This window comes from Phascolarctos cinereus, unplaced genomic scaffold, assembly GCF_003287225.1.
Source record: "Phascolarctos cinereus isolate Bilbo 61053 unplaced genomic scaffold, phaCin_HiC Scaffold_2;HRSCAF=192, whole genome shotgun sequence".
In the NCBI taxonomy this organism is placed as follows: domain Eukaryota; kingdom Metazoa; phylum Chordata; class Mammalia; order Diprotodontia; family Phascolarctidae; genus Phascolarctos; species Phascolarctos cinereus.
This window is the reverse complement of record NW_027555625.1, coordinates 158,006,600-158,031,515: the sequence shown is the minus strand read 5'-3', so window position 1 is coordinate 158,031,515 and position 24,916 is coordinate 158,006,600. Positions and strand designations below refer to the sequence as shown.

The 24,916-nt window shown below is 39.5% G+C and overlaps 1 protein-coding gene across 2 annotated transcripts in view; it reads left to right on the top strand.

The window, feature by feature from the left end:
- The window catches only part of SLC24A3 (solute carrier family 24 member 3), a 745,252-nt gene that overhangs the window by 689,625 nt on the left and 30,711 nt on the right, over positions 1-24,916 (top strand). For both annotated transcript variants that reach the window (XM_020986733.2, XM_020986740.2), the window contains exons 13-15: positions 105-271; positions 3,238-3,352; positions 4,931-5,043. In XM_020986733.2, the coding sequence (XP_020842392.1) occupies positions 105-271; positions 3,238-3,352; positions 4,931-5,043 (395 nt within the window). The remainder of the gene's footprint in view (positions 1-104; positions 272-3,237; positions 3,353-4,930; positions 5,044-24,916) is intronic.

Sequence of the window (24,916 nt, the reverse complement as noted above, 5' to 3'; positions counted from 1 at the left end):
TGTGGCCGCCCAGGCAGAATTTAAGTAGAGACAGAGAAGATGGGAAATTAAGTCATCTGATATTTTCTTCTTCCCTCCTTCTCCCCCCCCCTTTTTGTTTCCAGCTGGCAAATCGGAAATAGTGAAGTGGTTGTTCACCTGGCCACTGAGTTTGGTCTTATACTTCACTGTCCCCAACTGCAACAAACCCCGATGGGAGAAGTGGTTTATGGTGACATTCGCCTCTTCCACCCTGTGGATTGCAGCCTTCTCCTATATGATGGTTTGGATGGTGAGTGTTGCACCAAATGCTTAGTCCTCAGGCCCTCACTAGCCCTGAAGCTTTTCAGACAACAGTGTCACTACCTCTTGAGGGTAGACAAGATTAGTGGCTGCAGCTATAACTAAAACCCAAAGCAATTCAGAAAATTGGGCTTTCCTTGGAGGATCTGAGATCTGATCCTTCCTTTATGTGACAGTGGATAAAGCAAGCTGTTTCATCTCTCTGGGTCCCTCATTTATAAAATAAACGGATCATAGATTTAGAGCCAGAAAAAAGGAAATTCAGAGTTCACTTTGTTCAACTCTCTCATTTTATAAATGAGAAAACTGGGATCTGGAGAAGTTAATGCTTTGCTCAAGTCATCTGACTCTTCAGTCCAGTATTCTTTCCACTGCTCCACAGTGGTTGTAAAAGACCCTATTATCCCTTCTGTCCCTAAAAGTCAATGTTTCTATGGAAAAGGATGTAATCTAATGTTACAGAATTGGACATGGGAAAAAGTTAACATGTGTGCAAAATATTACAAATGCCATAAGCACAGGTCTCATGTGTTATCTCTGCGTCCCACAGCATCTAGCACAATGCTCTGCCTACAGTGGGTGCTTAATAAATGTTTGCTGAATTGAATTATTAAATTCACAAGACTCAATTAACCTAGCATGTGTCTGCTGTTTAGTGTATCAGGATGCATATAAAGAATTAAATTTAGGGTATAGATAATTTGATAGATAATGATGGATGTGACATTATCATTTTAACACTGATGCTTCAAAATGATTTATCTGTTTGTCATGGAGGTAATAAGTGTATCCAACAGTTTGTCTCCTACCCTCTCTTAATATAGAGGCAAAGGGTAAATAAGGTAATCAAACTGACCCCTTTGATTTCCTATCTTAAGCATTCCCTTTCCCTCTTCCTCCAGCTGAGGTGCTAATGAGCCTTGAAAAAAAGCGAGCTGGTCCAGGCCACCTGGATAATTAGCTGCTGGATAATGGAGACTTTTCTGGATCAGTAAGAATAGTGAGGATGCAATTTGAATAGCATTTCCTTTTCAGTCCAAGAGCAATTGAGCCAAACCAGGCAACTACAGGGAATAAGCTGAGGGTTAGAAGGAAAAAGCAAGGTTTGGCCAAGAGGGTCAGTTTTAGCTAGGGCATTCGTAGTTAAGCCAACAAAACCAAACTCCGTTTCACAAAAGGCTTTTCAGAGCCACTAAATATGAATTGAATGTATTTCTAAATAGAACGACATTTCTCCTTGGAGAATGCAAGCATTCAGAGAACCCCAAGTCTACACCAAGTGCCATTCAGCTTAAATAGGAAAGTTGCACATGTTTCTTGGTTTTAAAAGGATGATAGCCAAGGTATCCCAGAGGACTTTAACTAAACTCTCCCAATTCTCTCAACAGGAAAATAACAATTCTCTCAAACTGCTTTCAGAGAGTAGTCAGGCTTTTGTACATATATATGCTTCTCTAGGCTTTCACACTCTGATGCACCGGGAACCACACAGAATTGTGCTACTTACAACATATGGTTTGCATTTCTTGTAATTTCATAGAGGGTGGGGAAAATCAAGTGCTATCCTAAAATGACCTAGTCAGTTTCAGCTGTTCAAGTCCACTTCTCCCAAACTAGAACATGCAGCCACAATAAATTTGCTTGGATTCCTATTTGAGGGATAAGGTATTGGAGTCGGAATCAAGAAAAGCTGGATTCAAATCCTGCCTCAGACACTTACTAGCTGTGTGACCCTGGACAGTTCATTTAACCTCTCTGGGCTTCACTTTCTTCATCTGTAATAATTAGTAAATAAATGAATAAATAAATTCTATATATGTGTGTGTGTGTGTGTGTGTGTGTGTGTGTATACACACACACACACACACATATAACATTTTTACATTGCTTACTATGTGGCAGGCATTGTGTTAAGCACTTACCAACTATCATCTCATTTGACCTTTACAACAACCCTGGGAGGTGGGTGCTATTGTTATCCCCATTTTACAGCTGAGGAAACTGAGACAAAGAGAAGTTAAGTGACTTGTCTAGAGTCACATAGTTTGTGTCTGAGGTCAGATTTGAACTCAGGTCTCCCTGATGTCAGACTCACTGCACAACCTAAAACAAAGGGACTGGACTCCTGAATGTTCTCTAAAGTTACTTCCCCCTTCAAAGCTTTGGTCTTATGATCTCATGTGGCTTTTACACTGGTACATGTTGTGATGTTGTCTTACCTGACTATTCTCTGCTTCAGTTCCCTTGTCTGTTCACTGGGGATAAGAATATTTGCCACTTAATTTTTGGCAATGTTTTGAAATGTCCCAGATGCCACCTGTTGTCACTCTCCATAGCTGAAATCTCTTTTATGTAAATTGTCTCTGGCAATCAAGAAGCGACTTACTAGGGTTAATTCCTGTTTAGGTATGGTCAGATAAAGTAGTCGATGAAGTCTCTTCGGCTCGCCAATAGTTTTCTATTCTATGTGTTTCCATCTTTAAAATGACAAGGAGCAAACTTGCCTGAATACACAGTACTAGGCTTCAAGACTAAATAAATAAATAAATAAAGACAGAGACAGAGACAGACAGAGACAGAGAGACAGAGACAGAGAGAGACAGACAGAGACAGAGAGAGAGAGAGATGGAGTGATTTGAAGATAGGGTAGACTGGGATGGGATGTAAGAGAAAGCAATCCCCTTTCACCACTTGTCAATTTCCATCACACATTTTTTTGGAGCCCTTCTGGCAATGCCACACATGTTGTCTGCACTGTGATTTTTTTCCATGATCCCACAACTTTGGAAAATTTAACATCTTGCTTCTAAACCTTACGTATCATCATTGAACTGAATAGTGCTATAAGCTCAGTCTTCTAGTGAGACTACGCAGACACAGGCTAAAAGCATCCTGTTCTTTGTTGTCCCAGGCTCTCCTGAACACCTCCTAACAATACATTTTCCCTCCTCGCAGGTTACAATTATTGGCTACACTTTAGGTATTCCTGATGTGATCATGGGGATCACATTTCTGGCAGCTGGGACAAGTGTGCCTGATTGCATGGCCAGCCTCATTGTGGCAAGACAAGGTAGGTTAGGAAGGAAGGAGGGAGGAAAGAAAGGGAAAGGAAGGAAGGAGAGGGAAGGGAGGAGAAAGAGGGGAGAAGAAAGAAGGGAAGAGGAAGAAGGGAGGAGGAGGGAAATCTCACAAGACTCCAGTTGCAATATAGAGTTGTAAATTCTAAGCAAACTGTCTTTGAATGAGAACATGGGTCAAATAAATCCAATGTCAATAAGGAAGATGCTTTTCAAAAAAAGACAAGTTATAAACTAGTTGTAGGATTTTACTCTTAGAGAAAGAAGAGTACCTATCTAGGCAGAATCCCCAAAGATGCTTTCTAACTTTGGGACACTTTGCCTTCAGATGAGACTTGCTCCTACATACTGGCTTTTAGAAAGTCCTGCAAAGCACAGATTACAATTCACCCTCTCCAAGCAGCCTGCAGTGACTAAACTTGGCAAGTTGTTCACTCATCATCATTTCTTCATCTTTATGTGCTAAAAGCTAAATTAAGGAATGCTTCTTTAACTTTATGGGAGGATTTACAGTAAATTTGTGTAACAAACTACTTTAATGCACTTAAAATATAACAGTTGCAGAAATTCCGTTTCCATGCAACTTTTTAGGAAAGTGTCTCTTCCCTAAAATAAAGTATACCATTGTATATTAATATTAATCAATGGAAATACCCATCAAGTAATGTTAAGAACTGATAGTACTATAAAACACAGTCATTTGATCCTTACAGCAATCCTGTGAGGAAGATGTTATTGTGCCAGTTTTCCAGATGAGCAAACAGAGACACGGAAGGAACAAGTAACTTCCATACAATCACTTAGCTAGCAAATGTCTGAGACACAATTCAGAATGAGGTCTTCCTGATTCCATGTTCAGCATTCTATCCACTCTGCTGTCTAATGTCCTCTAAAACAAGAAATGTGTGAGGATTTGAAAAGCAATAGGAACAGTTAGTTTCAAAGAAGAACAGGTAGGCAGCTAATGTGGATGAGTTTGGGTCCCCTTAAGAAGCATTTTTTTTAATTCTTAGATTCCTCTCCCCTCCCCATTTGTTTTCTAAGATTGCTTCATAACCTTCTGGTATATCTACCACCTTTTAGCAAATGAAAATACTGGTAATACCAGTAATGTTTAGATGTGGGGAGTTTTTGTTTATATTTCTCGGGGTATATAAAAGTTGTCTTTGAATAAATTGGGCCCTGGAGGGGGGGAAGGGAAGAAAGCATCTCTAAGGTAATAGAAATAAATCTATAAAATATTTGTGGACCACGAGAGAATCTATATCACATAGATCATAAAGAGCCTGGAATTAAATTAAATTTGAGCACAATTCAAATAGAATAGCATCAGAACCTGTCACTTGTTTGCTTAGGAAATGTGAAGGAAAGAATGTGAAATTTCATTCATTTTCTTGCCATCGGTGTTACTGGCTCCATGAGAAAAGACAATCTGGCTTGAAAAAAAAGAACAAAAAAATCAAAACACAACTAGGAAGAAACTCCATGAATGGTCTGTTGTTTTGAAGCCCCAAGGGCCTACTGGAATCCCTCCCCCATCCCTGAGGACATGTTATCTCTTGTTCTTTCAGGGATGGGTGACATGGCTGTATCCAACTCCATCGGAAGCAATGTGTTTGACATTCTGATTGGCCTGGGACTCCCGTGGGCTCTACAGACCCTGGCAGTGGATTATGGCTCCTATGTGAGTAGCACTCTCCATGACTTTTTGGTGATACATAGAACCTGGGCTTGTGCATGTCCTTTTTTTTTTTTAACTCCCTTTTGAAGAACTTTCAATAACGTTCCATGGGCTGTTGCACTGGTGGTTTCCAACAATTCACAGGTGAGTGAATCTTCCCTATAGCTATTGTTTGGAATGTTCTTTTTGACTAGTTCTTAACCTGGGGTATGTGAACTTGTTCTGTGTGTGTGTGTACATACACACATATATATGAATACATGCATATATATGTGCACACATACCTGTATGTGTATGCATATATGTGTGTATAGCTGTGTATATACACTGTGTGTATGCATGTATATGTATATTATATATATATCTGTATGTATATACATCTATATATGCATAGTATATATATATATGCATACACACAGTGTATATATATGTATGTATGTGTATACCTATACATGTGTATGTGCACATGTGTACATATACATATATGCATATATAACTCTATTTCAACATAATTGGTTCCCTCTATAATCTTATGTATTTTATTTCATACATTTAAAAACATTATTCTCAGAAGGAGTCCATAGTCTTCACCTGACTGTTGAACAGAGCCATGAAAGTGAGAAGGTTAAGGACCTCTACTACTTTATGGTAAGAAGCTTGAAACTAAAGAAATGAGTCCATGAAGAAAGGTTGTTGTCTTAGAAAATTAAAAAAAATTAAATTTAAAGGTCACATGTGAAATATTATATTCAGTTCTTGGCACCACATTTTAGAAAGACATTGACAAACTGGCGTGTGTGTTCAAGACAGGATGTAACTAGGAAGGTGAAAGGTCTAGAAACCATGTTGTAATTGAAGGAACTTGAAAAGAGAAAATGTGAAGGGAGAAGAGGGAAGGAGACATAGAGGATGCCAGGATTCAGCCCTACTGAACCCATCAGCATCCCAGGACAGCAGCTACTCTTCCTATATATAACTGCTGCTTCAGACATTTAATAGCTGTGTGAGCCTGGAGAAGACACTAACCTCTTTGGGTTTCAGTTTCCTCATCTATAAAACAGTGATAAACATAGCACCTTCCCTCACAGGGTTTTCTGTGAGGACCAAATAAGTTAACATATGTCAACTTTTGCATACATACATATATGTGTCCATACATGTGTGTTTGCTTTTCAAACTTTAAGATGCTATAGAAATACTAGCTATTATCATTATTACATATTATAAATAAATTATATATCATTCTTTCATCATCATCATCATCATTATTATTATTATTAGCCTTTTCCCTTTTGCCTTTTTGTATTCCACAGTAAACTATTAAGTGGAATATCGGTGCCCTCTCCTCAAGGGCCCAGACTGTTTCAACACTTGTCATTATATCCCTAGCGCCTAGCACAGTACCTGAGAATAGTAGATCGATGCTTATTGAATGATTTAATGGATGTTGTTAAAACTTCCCTGATCTCTGAAACCCAATGAAAGGACCTTATGTTCTTGGACTTTCCTTGGGTCCCTGAATGAGCCTGGGTCCCTGTGTTCAAAGATCTGCCATATATCCAAAGGCTAACTACTGGTCCAACACTCAGCATAGCACCTGGAATCTGGTAGGCACCTCCTAAATGCTCAGACACTTGACTTGTTAGTCTCCCTTCCCTCTGACCATTTCTATGTCTCTGATGGTGGTGGCAGTGATAATGAGGAGGAGGATAATGATGATCATAATAAGGAACATTTACACTGCACTCTAAAGTTTGTAAATTATGGATAGGAGCTTCACATCAATCCTATGAGGTAGCTACTACAGGTATTATGCTCATTTTGCAGATGAAAAAAACTGAGGCTCAGAGAAATTAAGCAATTTACCTCTAGTAACCCATCTGGTAAATGTCAGAGACCCTATCTGAATTCAGTTTTTTTTCTGATTCCAAGGCTACTCTTTTTTATGCACCCATTTCCCTTTCTCCCTATTTCCAACAGAAGAATGAATTTCTAGGGCTTATTCCCAAGAAAAAGAGAATATAAATTCAGAAATCATACATTAGAGTAAGGCCATTAGAAGTGCAGAAAGAAATCTACCCCATCTTAGGTGGGACAGCCTTAAATTTCCCCATCTATCTTAATAGTCCCCCAAGCCTAGCCTGGATATGTGGATTCGCCATGGCCTGGGAGTGGCCACACTGCTTCCAAACCTTTTGTGGCCCTGGAGAAAGAATGGTGTTTTCTTTTCAGGACTAAAAATATTTGGTTAATCATTCTAATGCCAATGTGCCATGCTAATGTTCCAGGCATTTTCTCTCACTGTCCCCCATGTCTAGAATGCTCTCTTTCTTCATCTCTACTGACTTCCTTCCCTGACTTCCTAGCCCCAACTAAAAGCCCATCTTCTACAGGAAGCCTTTCCCAACCACTCATAATTCTAGTGCCTTTCTCTTAATTACTTCATATTTACCCTGTGCTTGTACATATTTGTCTGTTTGTTTCCACCATTAGATTGTGGACTACTTGAGGGCAGGGACTGACTTTTACATCTTTTGGCATCCCCAATACTTTGCATAGTGCCCCTCACATAGTAGGCATTTAAATGTTCGTTGATTGATTGAATCTCAGCCAACCAAGAAGCTTCTACATAGCCCTACTCATAGTAATACACCATCCTTTAGCTAACTAATCATAATAAGTGACATTTATGAGACATTTCAAAGTCTGTTAAATGCTTTTACATGAATGATTTTATCTGATCCTTACAACAACCTTGTGAGTTAGGGACTACAGATATTATCGCCATTTCACAGATTAGGAAACTAAAGTTCAAAGATTAAGTGACTACTTGCCCACGATCACACTGCTAATAAGTGTCAGAAGCAAAATTTGAACCCAGGTCTTCCTGCTACCAAGTCCAGCACTCAATCTACTATACTGTACTGCTTCTCATAATTTAATTTTATAGATATCTAGACATCTAACCTTCCCTCCCACCCCAACCCCAACCACAGGATGAGTAGAGAAAGACAAGTAGGCTCACTAGAACTTTTCTCATCTTCTCAAAATCAGAAGAATTCATCCCAATACAAAAGTCACCTCTAGAGTTCAGAAAAGATAAAAAAAAGATATCCCTGTTCTTTACAGGCACATGATAGAATCTTTTAAACTTTTAAAAGGCTATGACAGGGAAGAGGGAGCAGTCTTACTATACAGGGCAGAACTAGAACCAACAGGGTAGAAGCCACAGGTAGATAAATTTTGGCTTAGTGCTAAAAAAATAATTACTCACAGTTAAGAGTTGTACCGGAATGGAACAGATTTCCTCCTTAAATATGGAGTTCCCCATAACTTAAAGTATTTGAGCACAGACTTGGCAGCCATTTGTCAGGAATGCTGTGGAAGGGATTCCTGCACTGGAAGAGAGGCTAGACTAGGTGATCTCTATCACCATCCAAATCTTTTGTTGTTGTTGTTCTTGTCTTTTTCAGGCAACTCTTCATGACCCCATTTGGGGTTTTCTTAGCAAAGGTATTAGAGTGGTTTGCCGTTTCCTTCTCCAGTTCATTTTACAGATGAGGAAACTGAGGCAGAGTTAAGTGACTTATCCAAAGTCCCCAGCTAGAACATGTCTGAAGCAGGATTTGAACTCAGGTCTTCCTAGCTCTAGGCCCAATATTCTATCTACTGCACAACCTAGCTGTCCCATCCAACTCTAAGATTCTGTAATTCTTTTAATGCTGTTTCTTCGTGTGAAATTAGCCAAGATTTCTCAATTAAGATTTTGATATTTCAGTAGATCTATCTTCAATGGATGTATTCCATCCATCAGACAAATTGCAACTCCTCCATGTCTTCTCATCCTTTGCTACTATTGTCCATGTCCTTCTATAAATTCTCTATAAAAGATTCATCAAACCCTAGAGACCTTCAATTAGACTTTCTAATATCTGTCAGATACCAGGATAACTCTCAGGTTATCCATCTTTTATCCCTCACTTTTGCCACATGAGTGGTCAGCCTCTTTTTTCCAATCATGCATGTCCCTGAGGATGTCTTTTTGGCCACTTCTTCTCTACAAGTCACCGTAGACCATAACCTATTTACCCTCAACATGCACCTCTCCTTTGTCTTTGGGTTACTCATAATTTTAAGTCTTCAGAGACTGTGATGTTCCATAATGTCTAGCAATAAAGCATTATTCCTGCTCCCAGTCTTTGATGGCACACAAGTGACCCTGAGTTCCCAAAATCATACCAACGGAGGACAAGATAGAAATCCATCTATTGGCAGGCTATGTCTGCTATCATAGGACCAGTCAAACTATGGATAAGGTGCAATGAATCTCAGCACCAGCACAGTGGCAACTTACTAAATTTGCTCCATGTAACAATAAAATGTTTATCACCATGCAACTTTTTGTTCTAACCTTTCTGGTTTTTGCCTTGACTAAAAGCAAAAATATTACAAAGCTTTTTAATGCTTTTAAGAAATTAAATATTATGTTTTCCACCTAGGGTAGGATCATTAAGCCTTTGTCTTAAAAAAAAATGAGGTAGGGGAGAATGTTTCCTCCCCAGTTGACCCCTGGCCTGCTGACTCTTTCTTAAATTCCTCCACTGGCCCCCAGTAGCTGCACCCTTATGTGTCCTGAGGCCACTCGGACCCTGTCACCATTGTGTGCTCCACCTCCCAAGCCTCATCTGCCCCTACTACCACTCTCCTACCTATGGCCTCCCTCTCCCGAGCCTCCTCCCAACAGTTAATGTTTCAAGATGGGTATTGCCAGTTATGCTGTTGAAACATGAGTCAGATTCTTTAGAGAATGATTGACGACTCTTGGCACAACTGAAGTTGACTGGGGCTGTGTTATGCAACCACTGGGCAAAGGAATCTAAGCCACACCTTTTACAGGGCATGCCTATAAACAACTAACGTCCCTCCCAAATCCTCAGCAAGCTCATCCCACCTCATGCAAAAATTCATCATTATTTCGGCTCCCATTCTTTCTCTAAAGAGATAGATCCCTAGCTCTTTCTTCCCAAAATTAGAAGGGCACTAGAGTCATATACAATCCTATTTTAAATTGATATCCTAACAGAGGTGTCAGGACTGAGGAAATATAGGTTTACCAGCTTTGAAGCTTGAGTAAGATCTCCCTAGCCATAAGCCTTTGGAATTCAGACATACAGGTCACTGAAGGCAATCTTCAGTGAGCTCACCATCCATACAATTTCATGGCCATTTACTCCAACCCCTTCATTTTACACATGAGGAAACTGAGGTCCAGAAAAGTAAAGTGACTTGCCTATGGTAGCAAGCATAAGAGGTAAGACTTGAACCCAGGTCCTCTGACTCCAGAACCCATGCTCTTTTCATTGAACCCTGTTGTTTCTTCATTTGGGGAAAGTTCACTGGGGACTATCAATCTAAAAAAAAAAACAGATGAGCATAGAGAGAGCATTGTACTTCCCAGCCATGTTGCTGCTGATTTTGTTAGAAACTCTGGGTAACTACCTGTTATGACTATTCCCTAAGACCAGTTTTCCTGCAGCTTTCAATCAGGCTTGCAAATTAATGAAATGACTGACAGGTTAGGACTCAATGCTATTTTCTGACATACTGAAATGTTTCATTTTGCAAAGTGAAGCTATCTTAGAAACAGTCTGCAGAATAAGCAAGAGGATGCAATTAAAGATTTCTTCATGCTTTGTGAAGAAAGCCATGTTATGCCTCAGAAACATTTACCATCCAATCCAGTTCTGCTAGCTTTTTTCAATGTATTACACAGCCTTAATTTAGTCCATCTGTACAATGTGTTGTAAGTAATTGTATATTCTGCAGAAAATATTGTGGTTCATTTAATCAGATGATGTTGTTTTCATATTCTTCTTACTAACAGGAATTGTAAATCTCAACCAAGGAAGCTATATCTGACAGTGTTGTATTGGAAGTAAAATGCTTAAGGGAAAAAACAAAACTGCTCTGAGCTCCCAAGAAAAATTATCTATCTGTAGCTCAGAAGATATTACAACAGGGCTGCGGTGGGCAAAATGAAATGTAAGAAAAAACATGTTCTAAAGGGGAAGGACCACTTCTCTACTATGGATGAAATGGTTAAGGAAGATCACTTGGGTGTATTTACTTAGCAAGGACAGATTTACAATTTCCGTACAACTAAAATCACAGGTGACCCAAAAGGCAATGGAGAAACATATGATAGATATAAGCTAGGTGCCCCATGTTATCCATGATAGTGTGTGGGTAAGAAGTGGAATAAAAGAGATTTTCTCCAGAGTCATCTTTGCAGTGGAGACACAAAAAGGCTAATTCTACACACACACACACACACACACACACACACACACACACACACACACACACACACACACACACACTTTTTTTAAGCTCATGCTCCCCTAGATCTAAATGCAGTCCCTAAGTTCAGCATTGGGGTTCCTTGGAGGGAAGAGGATACCCCTACCCACCCACTAAGCCCCAGGTTTTTACATATAAACTCCTTTTTAATATTACTCCTATTTAATATTTAATAAACTCCTTTAATATTCAAAACTCTTCACAACCTTCCTACCTTTCCCATATTCTTACACATTTACTCCTCTCTACAATTTCTATGGTCCAGCCATAATGGTCTAGTTGGTGTTCCTTAGACATAGCAGTCAATCTCCCTTCTCCATGGCTTTCCCCTGTGTCTAGAATTCTTTCTTACCTCCTCTTCTGGACATCTCTGGTTTTCTTCAAGACAGCAGATGTTTAATCTTCTAAGAGAGACATTCCTAGTTTAGTGTCTGCCCCTCCAACTTTAATTTGTACCTGCTTTCTCTCTCCCTTATATATGCCTATATATGTATGGACATGTTGCATCTCCCATTAGAATCTAAGATCCTTGAGTTAGCAACTCTTTCTTTTTTGTTTTGAAACCCCAATGCTTAGTATAGTACCTGGCTTAAGTAGACATTTAGTAAACCTTGTGGCTCTGTTGATTGATTGAGATAAGCCCATCATGTAGTAAGAGTGAGGAATAACATAGCAATAGTCTGGGGGTTGCACTAGTACCCTTCGAAAGTTTACAAGGCACAGAAGGCTTTTGGCATGCTGGCTAGATCTTTATGGAGGTTTTAAAGGACATGGTCAATACTTATACAGGATGAGCACAGGTGAATGAATTGGGATCTTCACTGTAGAACAGGGAATATGCATTGATGAGATCACATATCAATTGACATAAAAAAAGAATTTGTTAGTGATGGTGATATTTCAATCAAATAGATGTATTCCTTAGAAAGGAAAGACTTGCTTTCACTTCATGGAGTAATCTTTTGATGTTTTCAATAGTTTTTATGCCAGATTCAGTTTAAATTCTGGGTCAGTACCTATCTTTCCATAACCTTTTGTGCCAGGCACCGTGAATACAAAAAGAGGCAAAAGACAGTCCTTGCCCTCAAGGAGCTTATAATCTAATGAGGGAGATAATATGGAAATAAATATATACAAAGCAAGCTATATACAGGACATAGAGGAGATAATTGATAGATGGTACTGAAATTAAGAGGAATTAGGGGAGGTTTATTATAAAAGGTGGGATTTTAGTTGGAAGTTAAAGGAAGTCAGGTGGCATTCCAGGCATGGGAAGCAGCCAGGAGGTTAATGCCACTGGCTAGAAGGGCTTTGAATGCCAAATGGAATATTTTGTATTTGCTCCTAGAGGCAATAGGAAGTCACTGTTTTATTGAGTAGGGATGGTGGAGGGTAACATGACTGGACCTGCATTTGAGGAAAATCATTTTAGTGGTTGAATAGAAGATGGAGTGGGGAGAGACAAAGTAGGCAGACCCATTGGCAGGCTGTTACGATAATACAGGCATGAGGTGAGATAAGGGTCTACCCTAGAATGGCAGCAGTGCCAGAGGAAGGAGGCACAAATTAGACATGTTGCAAAGGTGAAATCATAGACCTTAGCAACCTCAGATACAGAGGTGAGAGAAAGAGAAGAATCCAAGATGACTTCTGGATTGCGACTCTGAGGGACTAGGAAGATGGTGTTGCCTTCTACAGTAATAGGGAAGGCAGGAAAGGAGGGAAGATTTAGGTGAAAAAATAATAAGTTCTGTTCTGGACATGTGGAGCTTAAGATGTCTGCTGGGCATCCAGTTTGAGATGTCTGAAAGGTAGCTGAAGATGTGAGTTTGGAGATCCACAAAGAGATTGGGGCAAGACAGGGTAGATTTGAGAATCATCAGCATTGAGATAGTAATCAAATCCATGGGATCTGATGGGATCACTAAGTGCAGTAGTATAGAAAGAGAAGAGAAGAGGCCCAGGACAGAACACTGAGGGTCACATATAGTTAGAGGGTGTTATCTGGAAGAGGATCCAGTAGAGCGAACAGAGAAGGAGCAATAAGATAGGTAGGAGGAAAACCAAGAAAAATGAGTGTCCCCAAAACCTAGACAGCAAAGATTCTGGGAAGATGGTGGAGTAGGTCAAAAAATTCCAAGCCCTCTAGATTTCCTCCACAAGCAAGACAAAATAGTGCCTCAGGACAAACATTGAATGCCAAAAATAAACCAGAGTTGGGGCAGAACAGTGGTCCTCCTGGGACAATCACAGTAGATCTGAAGAAAAATCCCAGGACCTAGGTTTGGTGGCTGTGAAGAGGAAACACCTCTAGGCTAGTCCCATAGAAACAACAAGCAGGGAGCCCTGTGGCTAGCTGGGTTGGGAGGTGACCTCAGCCCCTGCCACAGGAACTTTCACTTCCTAGACAGCATCAGGAGCTCTGGGGGTCTGAGCCCAGGAAGATTGAGGGAATCTCTGCTGACAAGGCATGCCAGCTCCAGCTGTGCTGCCAAGAGAGACAGATGCTGGTCGAGATGGAACCAGCGCACACCTGATGAGTGCAGGAGCCTGGGGCAGGATGCAGCTGGCTGTGGACACTTACAGGAGGGCAGACTTCTTGGTTTCAGTTCCAAGCTAGAGAGGAGAACCGAAGGATCTCCCCTGCCACAGGCACTGTCCCCCATACCCTAGGACCAGAGGTAATTACAAAAAATAAGCTGCTACAAATTTTAAAAATGAGCAGGCAAAGGAGAAAGAATCCAACCATAGAAAGTTACTATGAGAAGACCAGGGTTTGTCTTCAGAGGAGGATACTGAAGAAAAAAAAATAGTGAGCCTCTCCTACCCCAAAGAATAACATCACATAGTTACCTGCCCAAAAAGAATTCATAGAAAAACCTAAAAAACACTTTAAAAATCAAATGAGAGAGATTAAGGAAAAAAAATTTAAATAAGAACAATCCAAGAACAAGATATCTAAGTATATGTATGTGTACGTAAGTGTACATATATATGTATATATGCATGTATATATCTTTGTGTACATGTATATACATGTATATATGTTTGTATGTGTGTATATACATATGTGTGTATATGTATGTATGTATCCACACTTAATTGTACCTTCTTGGGGAAAGGAAGTAGGAAGGGGGGAGAAAAGAACAAAGTAAAAAGCGCACAGCAGAGAACAAAAAAAAACTTACAAGGAAGCAAAGAAAAGATGGACAGCTCTGAACACAACGAGTAATATTTATTATATAGGCTTTCTTGAAATGGAAATTTATTGCTGTATATTTTGAATCCTCTCTTAAGTTCTGCTGTGCACATGGCAATGCCTTTTTTCTTTTCTTATTCTGAATTTAAGTTTTAATGTTTAAGTTTATATTTCTTTTTCTTTTCTTAGTGTATATTTAAGTTTAAAACAAATTAATTTTTTTAAAAAAGAGTATCCAAGAGGAGAGAATGATTGACAGTAACAAAGGCTGCAGAGGGGTCAAAGAGAATGAGGATTGAGAAAAAGACCATTGGACTTAGCAACTAAGATTATTAGTAACTTTGGAGAGAGCAGTTTCACTGGAGTGATGAGGAGAGAAGATATACTTTAAGAGTTTAAGAAGAGAGTCAGAGAAGAGAAGGTGGATGCACCTACTGTAGATGGTCTCTTTGAGGAGTTTAGCTGCAAAGGGCAGAAGAGACATAGGATGATAGCAGGGATGAAAGGATCAAGTAAAAACTTTTTCAGGGTAGGGAAGATATGCTCAAGCAGTAGAGAATGAGCCAGTAGACAGGGAGAGATTAAAAATAAGTAAAAGAGTGGGGATAACAGAGGGGACAATCTGTTGCAGGAGATAGGATGGAATGGGACCACTTGAACAAATAAAGGGGTTAGCCCTGATAAGAAGTAAGTCCAGTTCATCATGTGAGACAGGGTTAGGGTTAAAGAGGAGAATGTGCAGGAAATATGAGTGATAGGAGATGAGAAAGAGGGGAGAAGATGAAGATCACATCAAATGGCCTCACTTTTTTTCCGTGAAATATGAGGCAAGGTTCTCAGCTGAGAGAGTGAGAGGAAGGAGAGCCATGCATGCATCCCTCTAAGGAGGAATAAAAAGGTTTGGAATAACTTCTATGGAGAGTGGGATAGTGAATTGATAAGAAAGGTATGATAGGATTGCCTAGCAGCAGTGAGGGTTGTGTGACATAAATTTATAGGGGACCCAGTGGTAATGGTTGCCTAATTTTCTCCACCTTTATTAAGCAACATGTGTAGACAGAAAGATGATTAATGGTGTAAGAGATCCAAGGCCGAGGCTTGGCTAGGCATAATTGGCAATATATAGGAGCTAATGATTCGTGAGAGGACAACATAAAGTTGAATTGGTTCACCAAGGGCTCAAAATGAGGAGAAGAGGTGATAGTGGCTAGTGCAGGGGAGATGGCATGGGAGAGGATTGAAGGGACAAGGGATTGGAGGTCATGGTACAGATGAAGAGTAGGTTTATGTAAGGAAAGGCAGAGGAAGAAGTGAAAAGCCAATAGAGTATAGTCAGATAAGGGTATCTCAGAATTCTTGAACATAGAGATGGTACATTTGTGGGTGAGGACAAAATAAAGGGTATGAACATCTTTGTGTGTGGCTGAGGTGGGTTGGAAGAGTAGCTTAGGGGAGGTGAGTAAGTTGAGGAACTGAGTAGTTAGGGTATTTGAGGGAGAATCCATATGCATATATGTTGAAATCCCCTACTATGGGGACAGGAGCTGGGGAAGAGGGATAAATTGTGAGTCAGGTGTCAAACTCATTGAGGAAAGAAAGGAGAGTGACTTGAGAGTCTGTAAACAACAGCTACCCAGGATTTTGATTAGGGGGTAGATATAAACAGCATGAACCTCAAAGAAAGAGACTTTACAGAATGATGGAGGAAGGGGGAGAACCAGGGGATTATAATGGGGAGCAAGAAGTATTCCAACTCCCAAACCTCAACCAAGGAGGATGAATGAAGGTGCAGCCAGTACTGGAAAGGGTGGCCAGGGAGACTGTATCATCTGAGGTGAGGAAGGTTTCAATAATTGCTAAAAGACCAAAGGAGTAGGAGAGGAAAAGATTTTATATGAACAGAAATTCATTGCCTGTGGAACAAGTGTTCCAGAGGGAATAGCAGAAGGGCTGGGTGGAGTTAGGATGAAACTTTGGAGTGGGAGGATTGAGAGGGATAGAAATGAGGAACCGGGTGTTGGAGGATATAGATGATGATGTACAGGAATTCATAGTCACTGGGATGTGAAGGGTATGAGTAGGTGTGAGAATATTCATCATTGGTGCGAATACTTCCCTCAAGTGGTACAGCCCAGCCATGCTTTGTCCATCCAATATGAGTCTAATCCAAATCTTCCTATAAGTTCACCCAAGAGGCTCCACTCATCATACTTGGATGAACATTTATTGCTTTTTCCTTACATCACAGGAAAACCAGTGGAATACACAGACATTCCACCAGGTATCCCTCACTCTCACCACTTCACCACATCTCTCCCTTCTTTGATCATGCTTTCCTATGATGCCATCCTTTCTTACCACTTACACTTTTATATCACTTTATGGACTGAACACTGTACTTAACAACTAATTATTGCAACAGGCACTGCATTAAAGAACCAAATCCAGGTCACTGACCAGCACCATAACTAGCTAAGTTTATACCTGAAGCAAGAATGTAAAATTGTGCTCTCCTAATCTGAAGGCACCAAAGCATGCTTGGGTAGTTGCAAATTTTGTATTGCCTTAAGGCAAGTACCTCACTTGCCTCAGACTGCTTTTGGCTTTGCTTCCAAGTCCAAGGCCAGTGCTCCTTTTATTCTATTAATTTGGCTCCCTTTATTTTGAGTAGGAAAATGAAAATATTCAACAGAGCATCACACCCACAAATTAAAATGCATCCTTTTCAAATCCACCAGTTTATAAGCAGTTCAGTAAGATGACATAATGAAGACAGAAATCCAAGAGAAATTGGATAACAGGCACATATGCATATTTTTAGTGGCAGAGGAACATAATTTGGTCATTCTGGTCATTCAGTTGGAATTGTCAAAACAGCACATGTGGTTTTAAGAGCTCCCATACACTTCTAAGACAGAAAAAAAAACTATGATTGTTATGACTTTTAGCCTATGGAATGAAGAGGGAAAGTGCTTTGGCGGTGGGGAGCTACTTTGAATTCTGATGCTACATTTCTCCTCTTTCAAATAAGCAAACAGACCTAAAGGTTTCCTTTTCTATAACTAGCATTAGAGAGAGTAGAACCTCAGTTCCCTCAAATGTAAAATGGAATTCTGTAACACAGTGGAAAAGGTATTGGATTTCTAGCCAAAGGACCCAAGTTTGAATCATAGCTTAACTACCTCCTCTGTGGCCTTGGGCAAGTAACTGAACCACTTTGGGCCTCAATTTCTTCCGCTGAAAAATGGAGCAATGGGATTGGATCATAGTGGTGGAAAGGCCCCTTCTAAGTCATCTAGCTCACCAGAATCTTTCTGGGTCCCAGTCTATGCATCTATAAAATGAGATTAATTTCTATGAGTTTAGAGCATATGATGAAAGTCAGGCTAAAGTTAATAAAAGTAATAAGGTGACCTTTAAGGCACCAGCTCTAAATCTATGATGTGTTAACTCACTGATAATAGGTTGGTGACAGTAGTCAATACGAAGGTAAAAAGTGTCTCTCAGGCCTAATGTTCTAGGAATCTATGAGACAAGTATTTTACTTGAAAGATATAAATTTAGTACAGATCTTTCTCTACCAAGATTCTCAGCACTGTCAGATGGTTCAATATCAGAGAAAGAAGTGATTTTATCAGTGGTAATAACATTCAAGATATGTCTCCACCTGCTTTTTCTACTGCATGCTAAGGACCATGGGACCTTTCCATCAGACTTCTAGCTGAAACTTCTATGTGTATTTTCTCCCTCATTAGAATTTCCATTCCTTAAGAGCAGAAATTATCTCCACTTTTCCCCAGCAATTAATAATAAGTGCTTAAGAAATGTTTTTTTCATTCATTTGTTCTAGTAATGTACTATAAAAAATGGAGATGAAAATTCAGACTGAATTGTAATGATACGAGCCATACATAGATGGGGAAGAGAGATCATTTCATTTTGTGAAATAGTCAAAGGGGAAAATTCTGAGTGATTGATTTTTCTACAATAGCCACAGCTGGAAAAAAAAATGTAAATCACCAGTGTGTAAGGCCCTTTTACATTCTGAGTCTTTGTTAAGGCTGTCTCTCCTAGTGCCTTCAGGACATTCCTATATTATGGTAACTTTCTCTGAAATGCTGATTATTAGGGACCATAGAATCAGTGACTCCTTTGGGACAGTATATTTAATGGGAGAAAAATATATTTCTGCTGTGAATGCCTCTAAAGACGGGAATACAAAAGAACTAAGCATTCTGGCAAAAAGCACAAGAACATTAGGTTCAGAGTCTAGGTTATATTTTCATCTCTACCTCTGAAGCCTTGATTCACTATTTCCACCTATGAAAGGGACATAAGCTCATTAAGCAGTGAATATACCTTTTTTGAACACCTGCTATGTATCAGGTGTTTTAGGCGACACAAAGAAGTCTAACACATGACTACCACCCACAATCCTGGTTGGAAAAGCAAGATATAAATAGGTCATAATGCACGCATTAAATGGTAATAGTAGACAACACAGAAGAATTGTCACCAGGCAACACTTGATTGCTGGCCAAATCAGTGGCATGGTCTAAATTCAGTGAGTTCAGAGCAGAGATTTAGCTAGGAATTCTTGAAACTAGGATGTATTCAGTTGAGGGGGATGAGGAGGAGTCACAATCTTAGAGAAAAAAGTCTGATTACAGGAAAGGGAGCAGCCCTGCCCACATGCCCCTACAAGGTGTGTGGAGTAGGAGGCCCTAAGAGAATAACACCACTGCAAAGGGACCCTAGAGGCTGGTGGATGTCTCCAGACTGCCATATAAAAGAATCCTATCCATCTGCCCCCACACACACACACACACTACTAGCACCTTGAGACAAAACTCCAGTCACCCCACCTTAGTTATACTTCTAATTTAGAGAAGAAAAAGATCACATTAAACTAGCATCTGGGAAGGCTTCATCAAGCCAGGGAACACAAGCTGAGTTTTAAAGAATGGATGGAATTTGGATCTTCATAGCTGAGAAAGAAAGGTAGAATAATGAATTATTATGTGTGAAGAAAAATATAGAGGTGTAAAAATACTCTGGGGACAATGAAGAATAAATAGCGCACTTTGGTTGGAGCAGAGAACTTGTAAGGAGCAGTGTAAGTTAGGATGATAAATTTAGAACTGGAAGAGGCCTTAGAGGCTACCCAGTCTAACTCCATCATGTAACAGATGAGGAAACTGAGGCACAAAGAGTTACCTGACCTCCTCAGGGTCATGCAGAGTGGCAATTCAAACCTAGGTCCTCAAATTCCAAATCTAGGGGAAGTTGAGACCAGATTAGAGATAGCTTTTAATTCTAGGCAAAAGAGGTTGGACTTAGTGATAATAGTCAGCATTTATATAACACTTTAAAGTTTACAAAGTACTTTACTAATATTATCTCATTTGATCCTCTCAACAACCCTGAGAAGTAGGTGCTCTTATTATCCCCATTTTATAGATGAGGAAACTGCAGCACAGAGAGGTCAAGTGACTTGCTCAGGATTGAATAGCCAGTAAATGTCTAAGGCCAAATTTGAACTCATGTTTTCTTGACTCTAAATCCAGAGCCCTATCCAATGTGCTGCCTTAATCTGATAAGCAATGAGAGAGCAACTGAAGACTTTTGAGGACAAAAGTGATTCAATGATCACAGTATCTTATGAAAATTAGTCTGATGGTCATCTATAGGATGAATATGTCCTTGTGAGTCTTGTTTCAAGATCGTTTCCCAATACATAGGTCAAATTGTATCAAATATACTAAGAAATAAGTCAGAAGTAGTTGTCTATCTCTGTCATACCAAAGGCATCTAACACAAGCTATAAGAAAATAAAGTTATCACCATTACTCTCCCCTAATCCAACTTTATGCAACCAAACTTTAATCATATTTTCTTGAGTCCATAACTGCAGAGTTGCTTTCCATTAATTTATGATGCCTCTTAGAATAACCCCTAATATTTTAGTTTTAAATTTCTCTAATGATCTGTAAGCAAATGTACTTATTTGGAGAGTTTTACTATTTGAAGTTGCCCCCCAAGAGACCCCTTCTGTAACTGCTAGTAAATACCTCCTGGTTGTTTTGTCATTTTTTCATTTTCTGGGTCACATTTTATGAAAGTTGGTCATGTTTATATATTGGACTTTCTAGTTTATCTAGATTCACCAGGAATCTCCTTGAATCTTCTGAAAGTTTTCCACTTCCTGGGAGAAACATTTTTTCTTCCAAAAGTGTAATCCAACTTCACCTCTACCTCATAGAAAGCCTACTGCTCTTCAATACACAGGATCCACCTCTTACAAAAGGACCTTCCTGATCCCTGTTATTAGCATATTCATTTTCATTCTAGTTCTTATAGTTATTCTCTCTCTCTCTGTTTTTCTCTCTCTGTCTCTCTCTTTGTCTCTGTGTCTCTCTGTTTCTGTCTCTCTCTCTCTCTCCCCCACCTTTCCCTCCCTCTCTCTCTCCCTCTCTCCTTTCCTCCCTGTCCCCTTTGTATTAAATTTTCTGTGTACATATTACATCCCTCCCCCCTTAAGACAATCTCCATGAACGCTAGGACTGTTTCCAAATCTATGATCCATTTTGTCTCTGTACTGCCTTTGTCTTGTATAGTGTCTTGCACATATTAGGAATCATAAATGTTTGTTGAATTAAAATAAGAATAGCTGTATGCAGAAATGCTATAGCCCCCTTGTGGTGGTTTGGCACTGGCTCCTCAATTTATGTTTCTGGATCCTGAAAGAAAATGCCCTTTACCGAAAAGCTGCCAATCAATAAGTCAAATAAGGATTTAATAAGCACCTAATGTGTTCTAAGCACTGTGTTAGGCCCTGAGGACATAAATACGAGTAATGGAATAATACCTACTTTCAAGGAGCTTACCTTCTAATATTCCAGAAGGGATCACAGGAATTAGACATGGAAAGAGTCTTCAAAATTATCTTATCAAGCTCCCTCATTTCACAAATGAGGAAACTGAGGACCAGAGAGGGAAAAATGACTTTCTCAAAACCACCAAAATAAAAAGCAGAGTTGGGATTCAAATCCAAATCTTGATTCCAAATTCCATGTCTTTTACCTAGACCTCTCTTCCACAACAAATTCATATTTCCAGAAGTGTTATATACCTTAATTTATGGGTTTTTTTATTAAAAATTTACTAAGTTCCACTATATGCAAAGCACAATGTTAGACTCAGGGATACAAAGACAGCTATGGCACAGACCCTGTTGTCAAGAAGCTCAAAAGGAAAAATATGTATGTAAGGTGGAAATGTGTTGAATCACTCAATCACCCTCCACCCAACTGAAGTGATTAATAAGATGCTATGTCCTGATACTTTTATCCTTTGAGGACATATATGTTGAAGTAATCAATGAAAGGGCAGTGAACCAAGTGTGAACAGCCTTGTTAGTCAAGTTAGGAAGCAGTAAAATGCCTCCAGCAATTGGATGAAATGAAATTATTTTACACAAGAATTGTGTTGGGATTGGATAAGGAGATTTCATCACAGCCACTGGAGAGGCTTGTATCAACAGCAAGGGGTTTTAAATTCTGGAATTCCATTAGTGAGCCCCTAGGTGAGTTTTAGCAAAGCCTTTGATAAGGAATAAGTTGGGAGGGGAGGCAAAGAGCTTCTGTCTCCTCTCCCCACTACTTTATTGTCATTCAGTTGTTTCAGTCACGGCCCATTCTGTGTGATCTCATTTGGGGTTTTCTTCGTAAAGATACTGGAGTGGCTTCCTCTTTCCTTCTCCAGCTCATTTTGCAGATGAGGAACTGAGGCAAACAGGGTTAAGTGACTTACCCAAGGTCGCACAGCTAGGAAGAGTCTGAGGCCACATTTGAACTCACGAAATTTAGTCTTTCTGATTCCAGGCCAAGAAGTCTATTCATGCACCACCTAGCTATCCAGAGGAAGACTTTAGGAACTTCAAAAGGTCTGGAATATTTGGACTACTCCTCGACACCATGAGTGTCCCAAAAATAACAATATTTGGAGGTACTGTCTACATCTGGAGCTGAGATACTGAGAAACTAGACATACTGAGAAAAGGTATTTTGAGGACTATACAAAAAGCAGAACAGAAAGCTACTCCATGTCTTCATGAGGGCTCCAAAAAGAGGGGAAAAGGACTCCCAGCAAAAGGAGTCTTAGGAGCTGTGAGTTATCTCCTCTGCCACTGTAAATGGGCTCTAAAGTTGAGCCCATTTCCCCCTGGACTCTTTATGTACTTGTGAGAAAGTGTGCCTCTTGGTTTAAGTGAAAGATTATGTATCAGCTCTTCATATTATGCCAAGTTAGTAAATACTCATTTCTAAAAGCTAATTAAATCTGGCTGGCTAATTGATATCAACTGTTAATCATTTGAGAATACATGCCAGTGGGGGCTCTTGAGTTATGGTACTAGAAACCCCCCTCCAATTCCTCAGACTCCTCTAGAACCCCAAGGAGAGAAGCCTTCCACATTCTGGGGACCCACCAGTAACAGTTCAAATGGAGGTCTGAAATAGTAGCCTCAGAGCATATATTACAAATACAAAGATTTCCTTCTTCAGAATAGATAGACAGAATAGGATAAGTACAAAGGGAGAGAGGTCCAGTCATGATACAATGAGAAATTGTACAAGGGTTTTTCTTGCCTTTCTCTATTAGATTTCAATTTTGTAGGAGCAGGGATCAGGTTTTCCCCTCCCTCTGAAGCACCACTCAATGCCGAATACAATAGGTTTTCACTCATTAATGATTTACCAATTCCAACTATAATGATTTACCCTCATTAATGAATTATTCTAGTTATTACTGATTACTGTAGTAATGATTTACTGACACTTTTTTGCATTATGGACACCTTTGATAGTCTGGTAAAACCAATGGATCCTTTCTGTGGATAGTGTTTTTAAATGTATAAAATAAAAAACCTAAGATTACAAAGGAAGTCACTTGTATCAAAATACAACTTTTAAATATTAAAAATGCAAATTCACGGCCCCCAGGTTGAGAACCCCTGACTTATTGTCTAAGTAATAAAGGTAAAGACTAGTGCTGATCTTTCACAAAGACAAATCTTCTAAAAGGGAATGTTGGACCTGATTGTCAAAGGCAGGAAGACCTCTTTAATGGACTATCTATGTTAAGGAGAACCAACTGGGTAGGACTGTGAAGCAGAATAAGGACCAACATGCCTACCTTCCTTCTCTTTCTCTATCTTCACCCCCAAAATGAGTCAACCAACAATAACAACAAAACACAACAATTTACTCAACAAGCAAAAATACTCAAAGACCATAGAATATGTGGAGGGAAGGAAGTAATAGTATGAGAAAGAAGACTAGAAAAGTAGGAAGGGGCCAGGTCGTGAAGAGTTTTCAATGCCAGTGCAACACTTGGCCTGCCCATCTGTTAACCCTTGCTCAAGTGTCATTGTTATTCGTGAAAATTGCCTAAACCTACCAGTTTACCCCAATCCAACTGAAAGTCTGGGTTTTTATAAGGCCTTCTTTGGAGAAACCATCTGATTGTATGACATTGTCCTATATAGCTTTAAGCTAAGGTTCGAAAAAAACAATTTTCTCCATAATAGTAATAGCTTACATTTAAATAATGCTTTGAGATTACAAAGCACTTTAATTTCCTTACTTGCTGGATCCTTATAACAAATCTGTGAGGTATGTGCTACAGGTCATATTGTCCCCATTTGATAAACGAGGAATCAGGCTTGGGGAGGTTTAGTGTCTAGACCATAATTCCATAGCTAGTAAGTATTAGAGGCAAGTTTCAAACTCAGCTTTTTCTGACTGAGTCCAGTACTCTGTCCACCATGGCTTATTTGCTTCATGTATAAACTTTAGCCTTTCTCTGGAGAAAGGATTATTTTTTTAAGATGGCACTTTATAGGCTCATTCCATCTAACAACCTCCTTGATTTTTCTTTTTTGATGTCTCTGATGTAAGTATCAAACCAGTTGGGAAGTTGTTAGTGCTTTGTCCTCTGGCAAGGGAGCCAATTTGAAAATGTAATATTTTTATTTTCCATCTCTAATAGATGTGACTTCCAAGACATAATTATCTTATAATCACTTTCTATAAAGACAGCCATTCTGCTCATGACCTTAGGTTCATGCAATGATAATGAGACAGGAATGAAACTCAACATTTCTCAGACCTTAGTGATTTCATCTGGAAGCTGGCTACCTGCTGAAGTGACCCAAATAGGAAATGCTTCTCAGTGGTAAAGTTCTGGAAATGAGTGCATCACATACTTTTAGAAGAATAATCCTTTCCGCGTGCTTTAATAGAACTAAATATATAA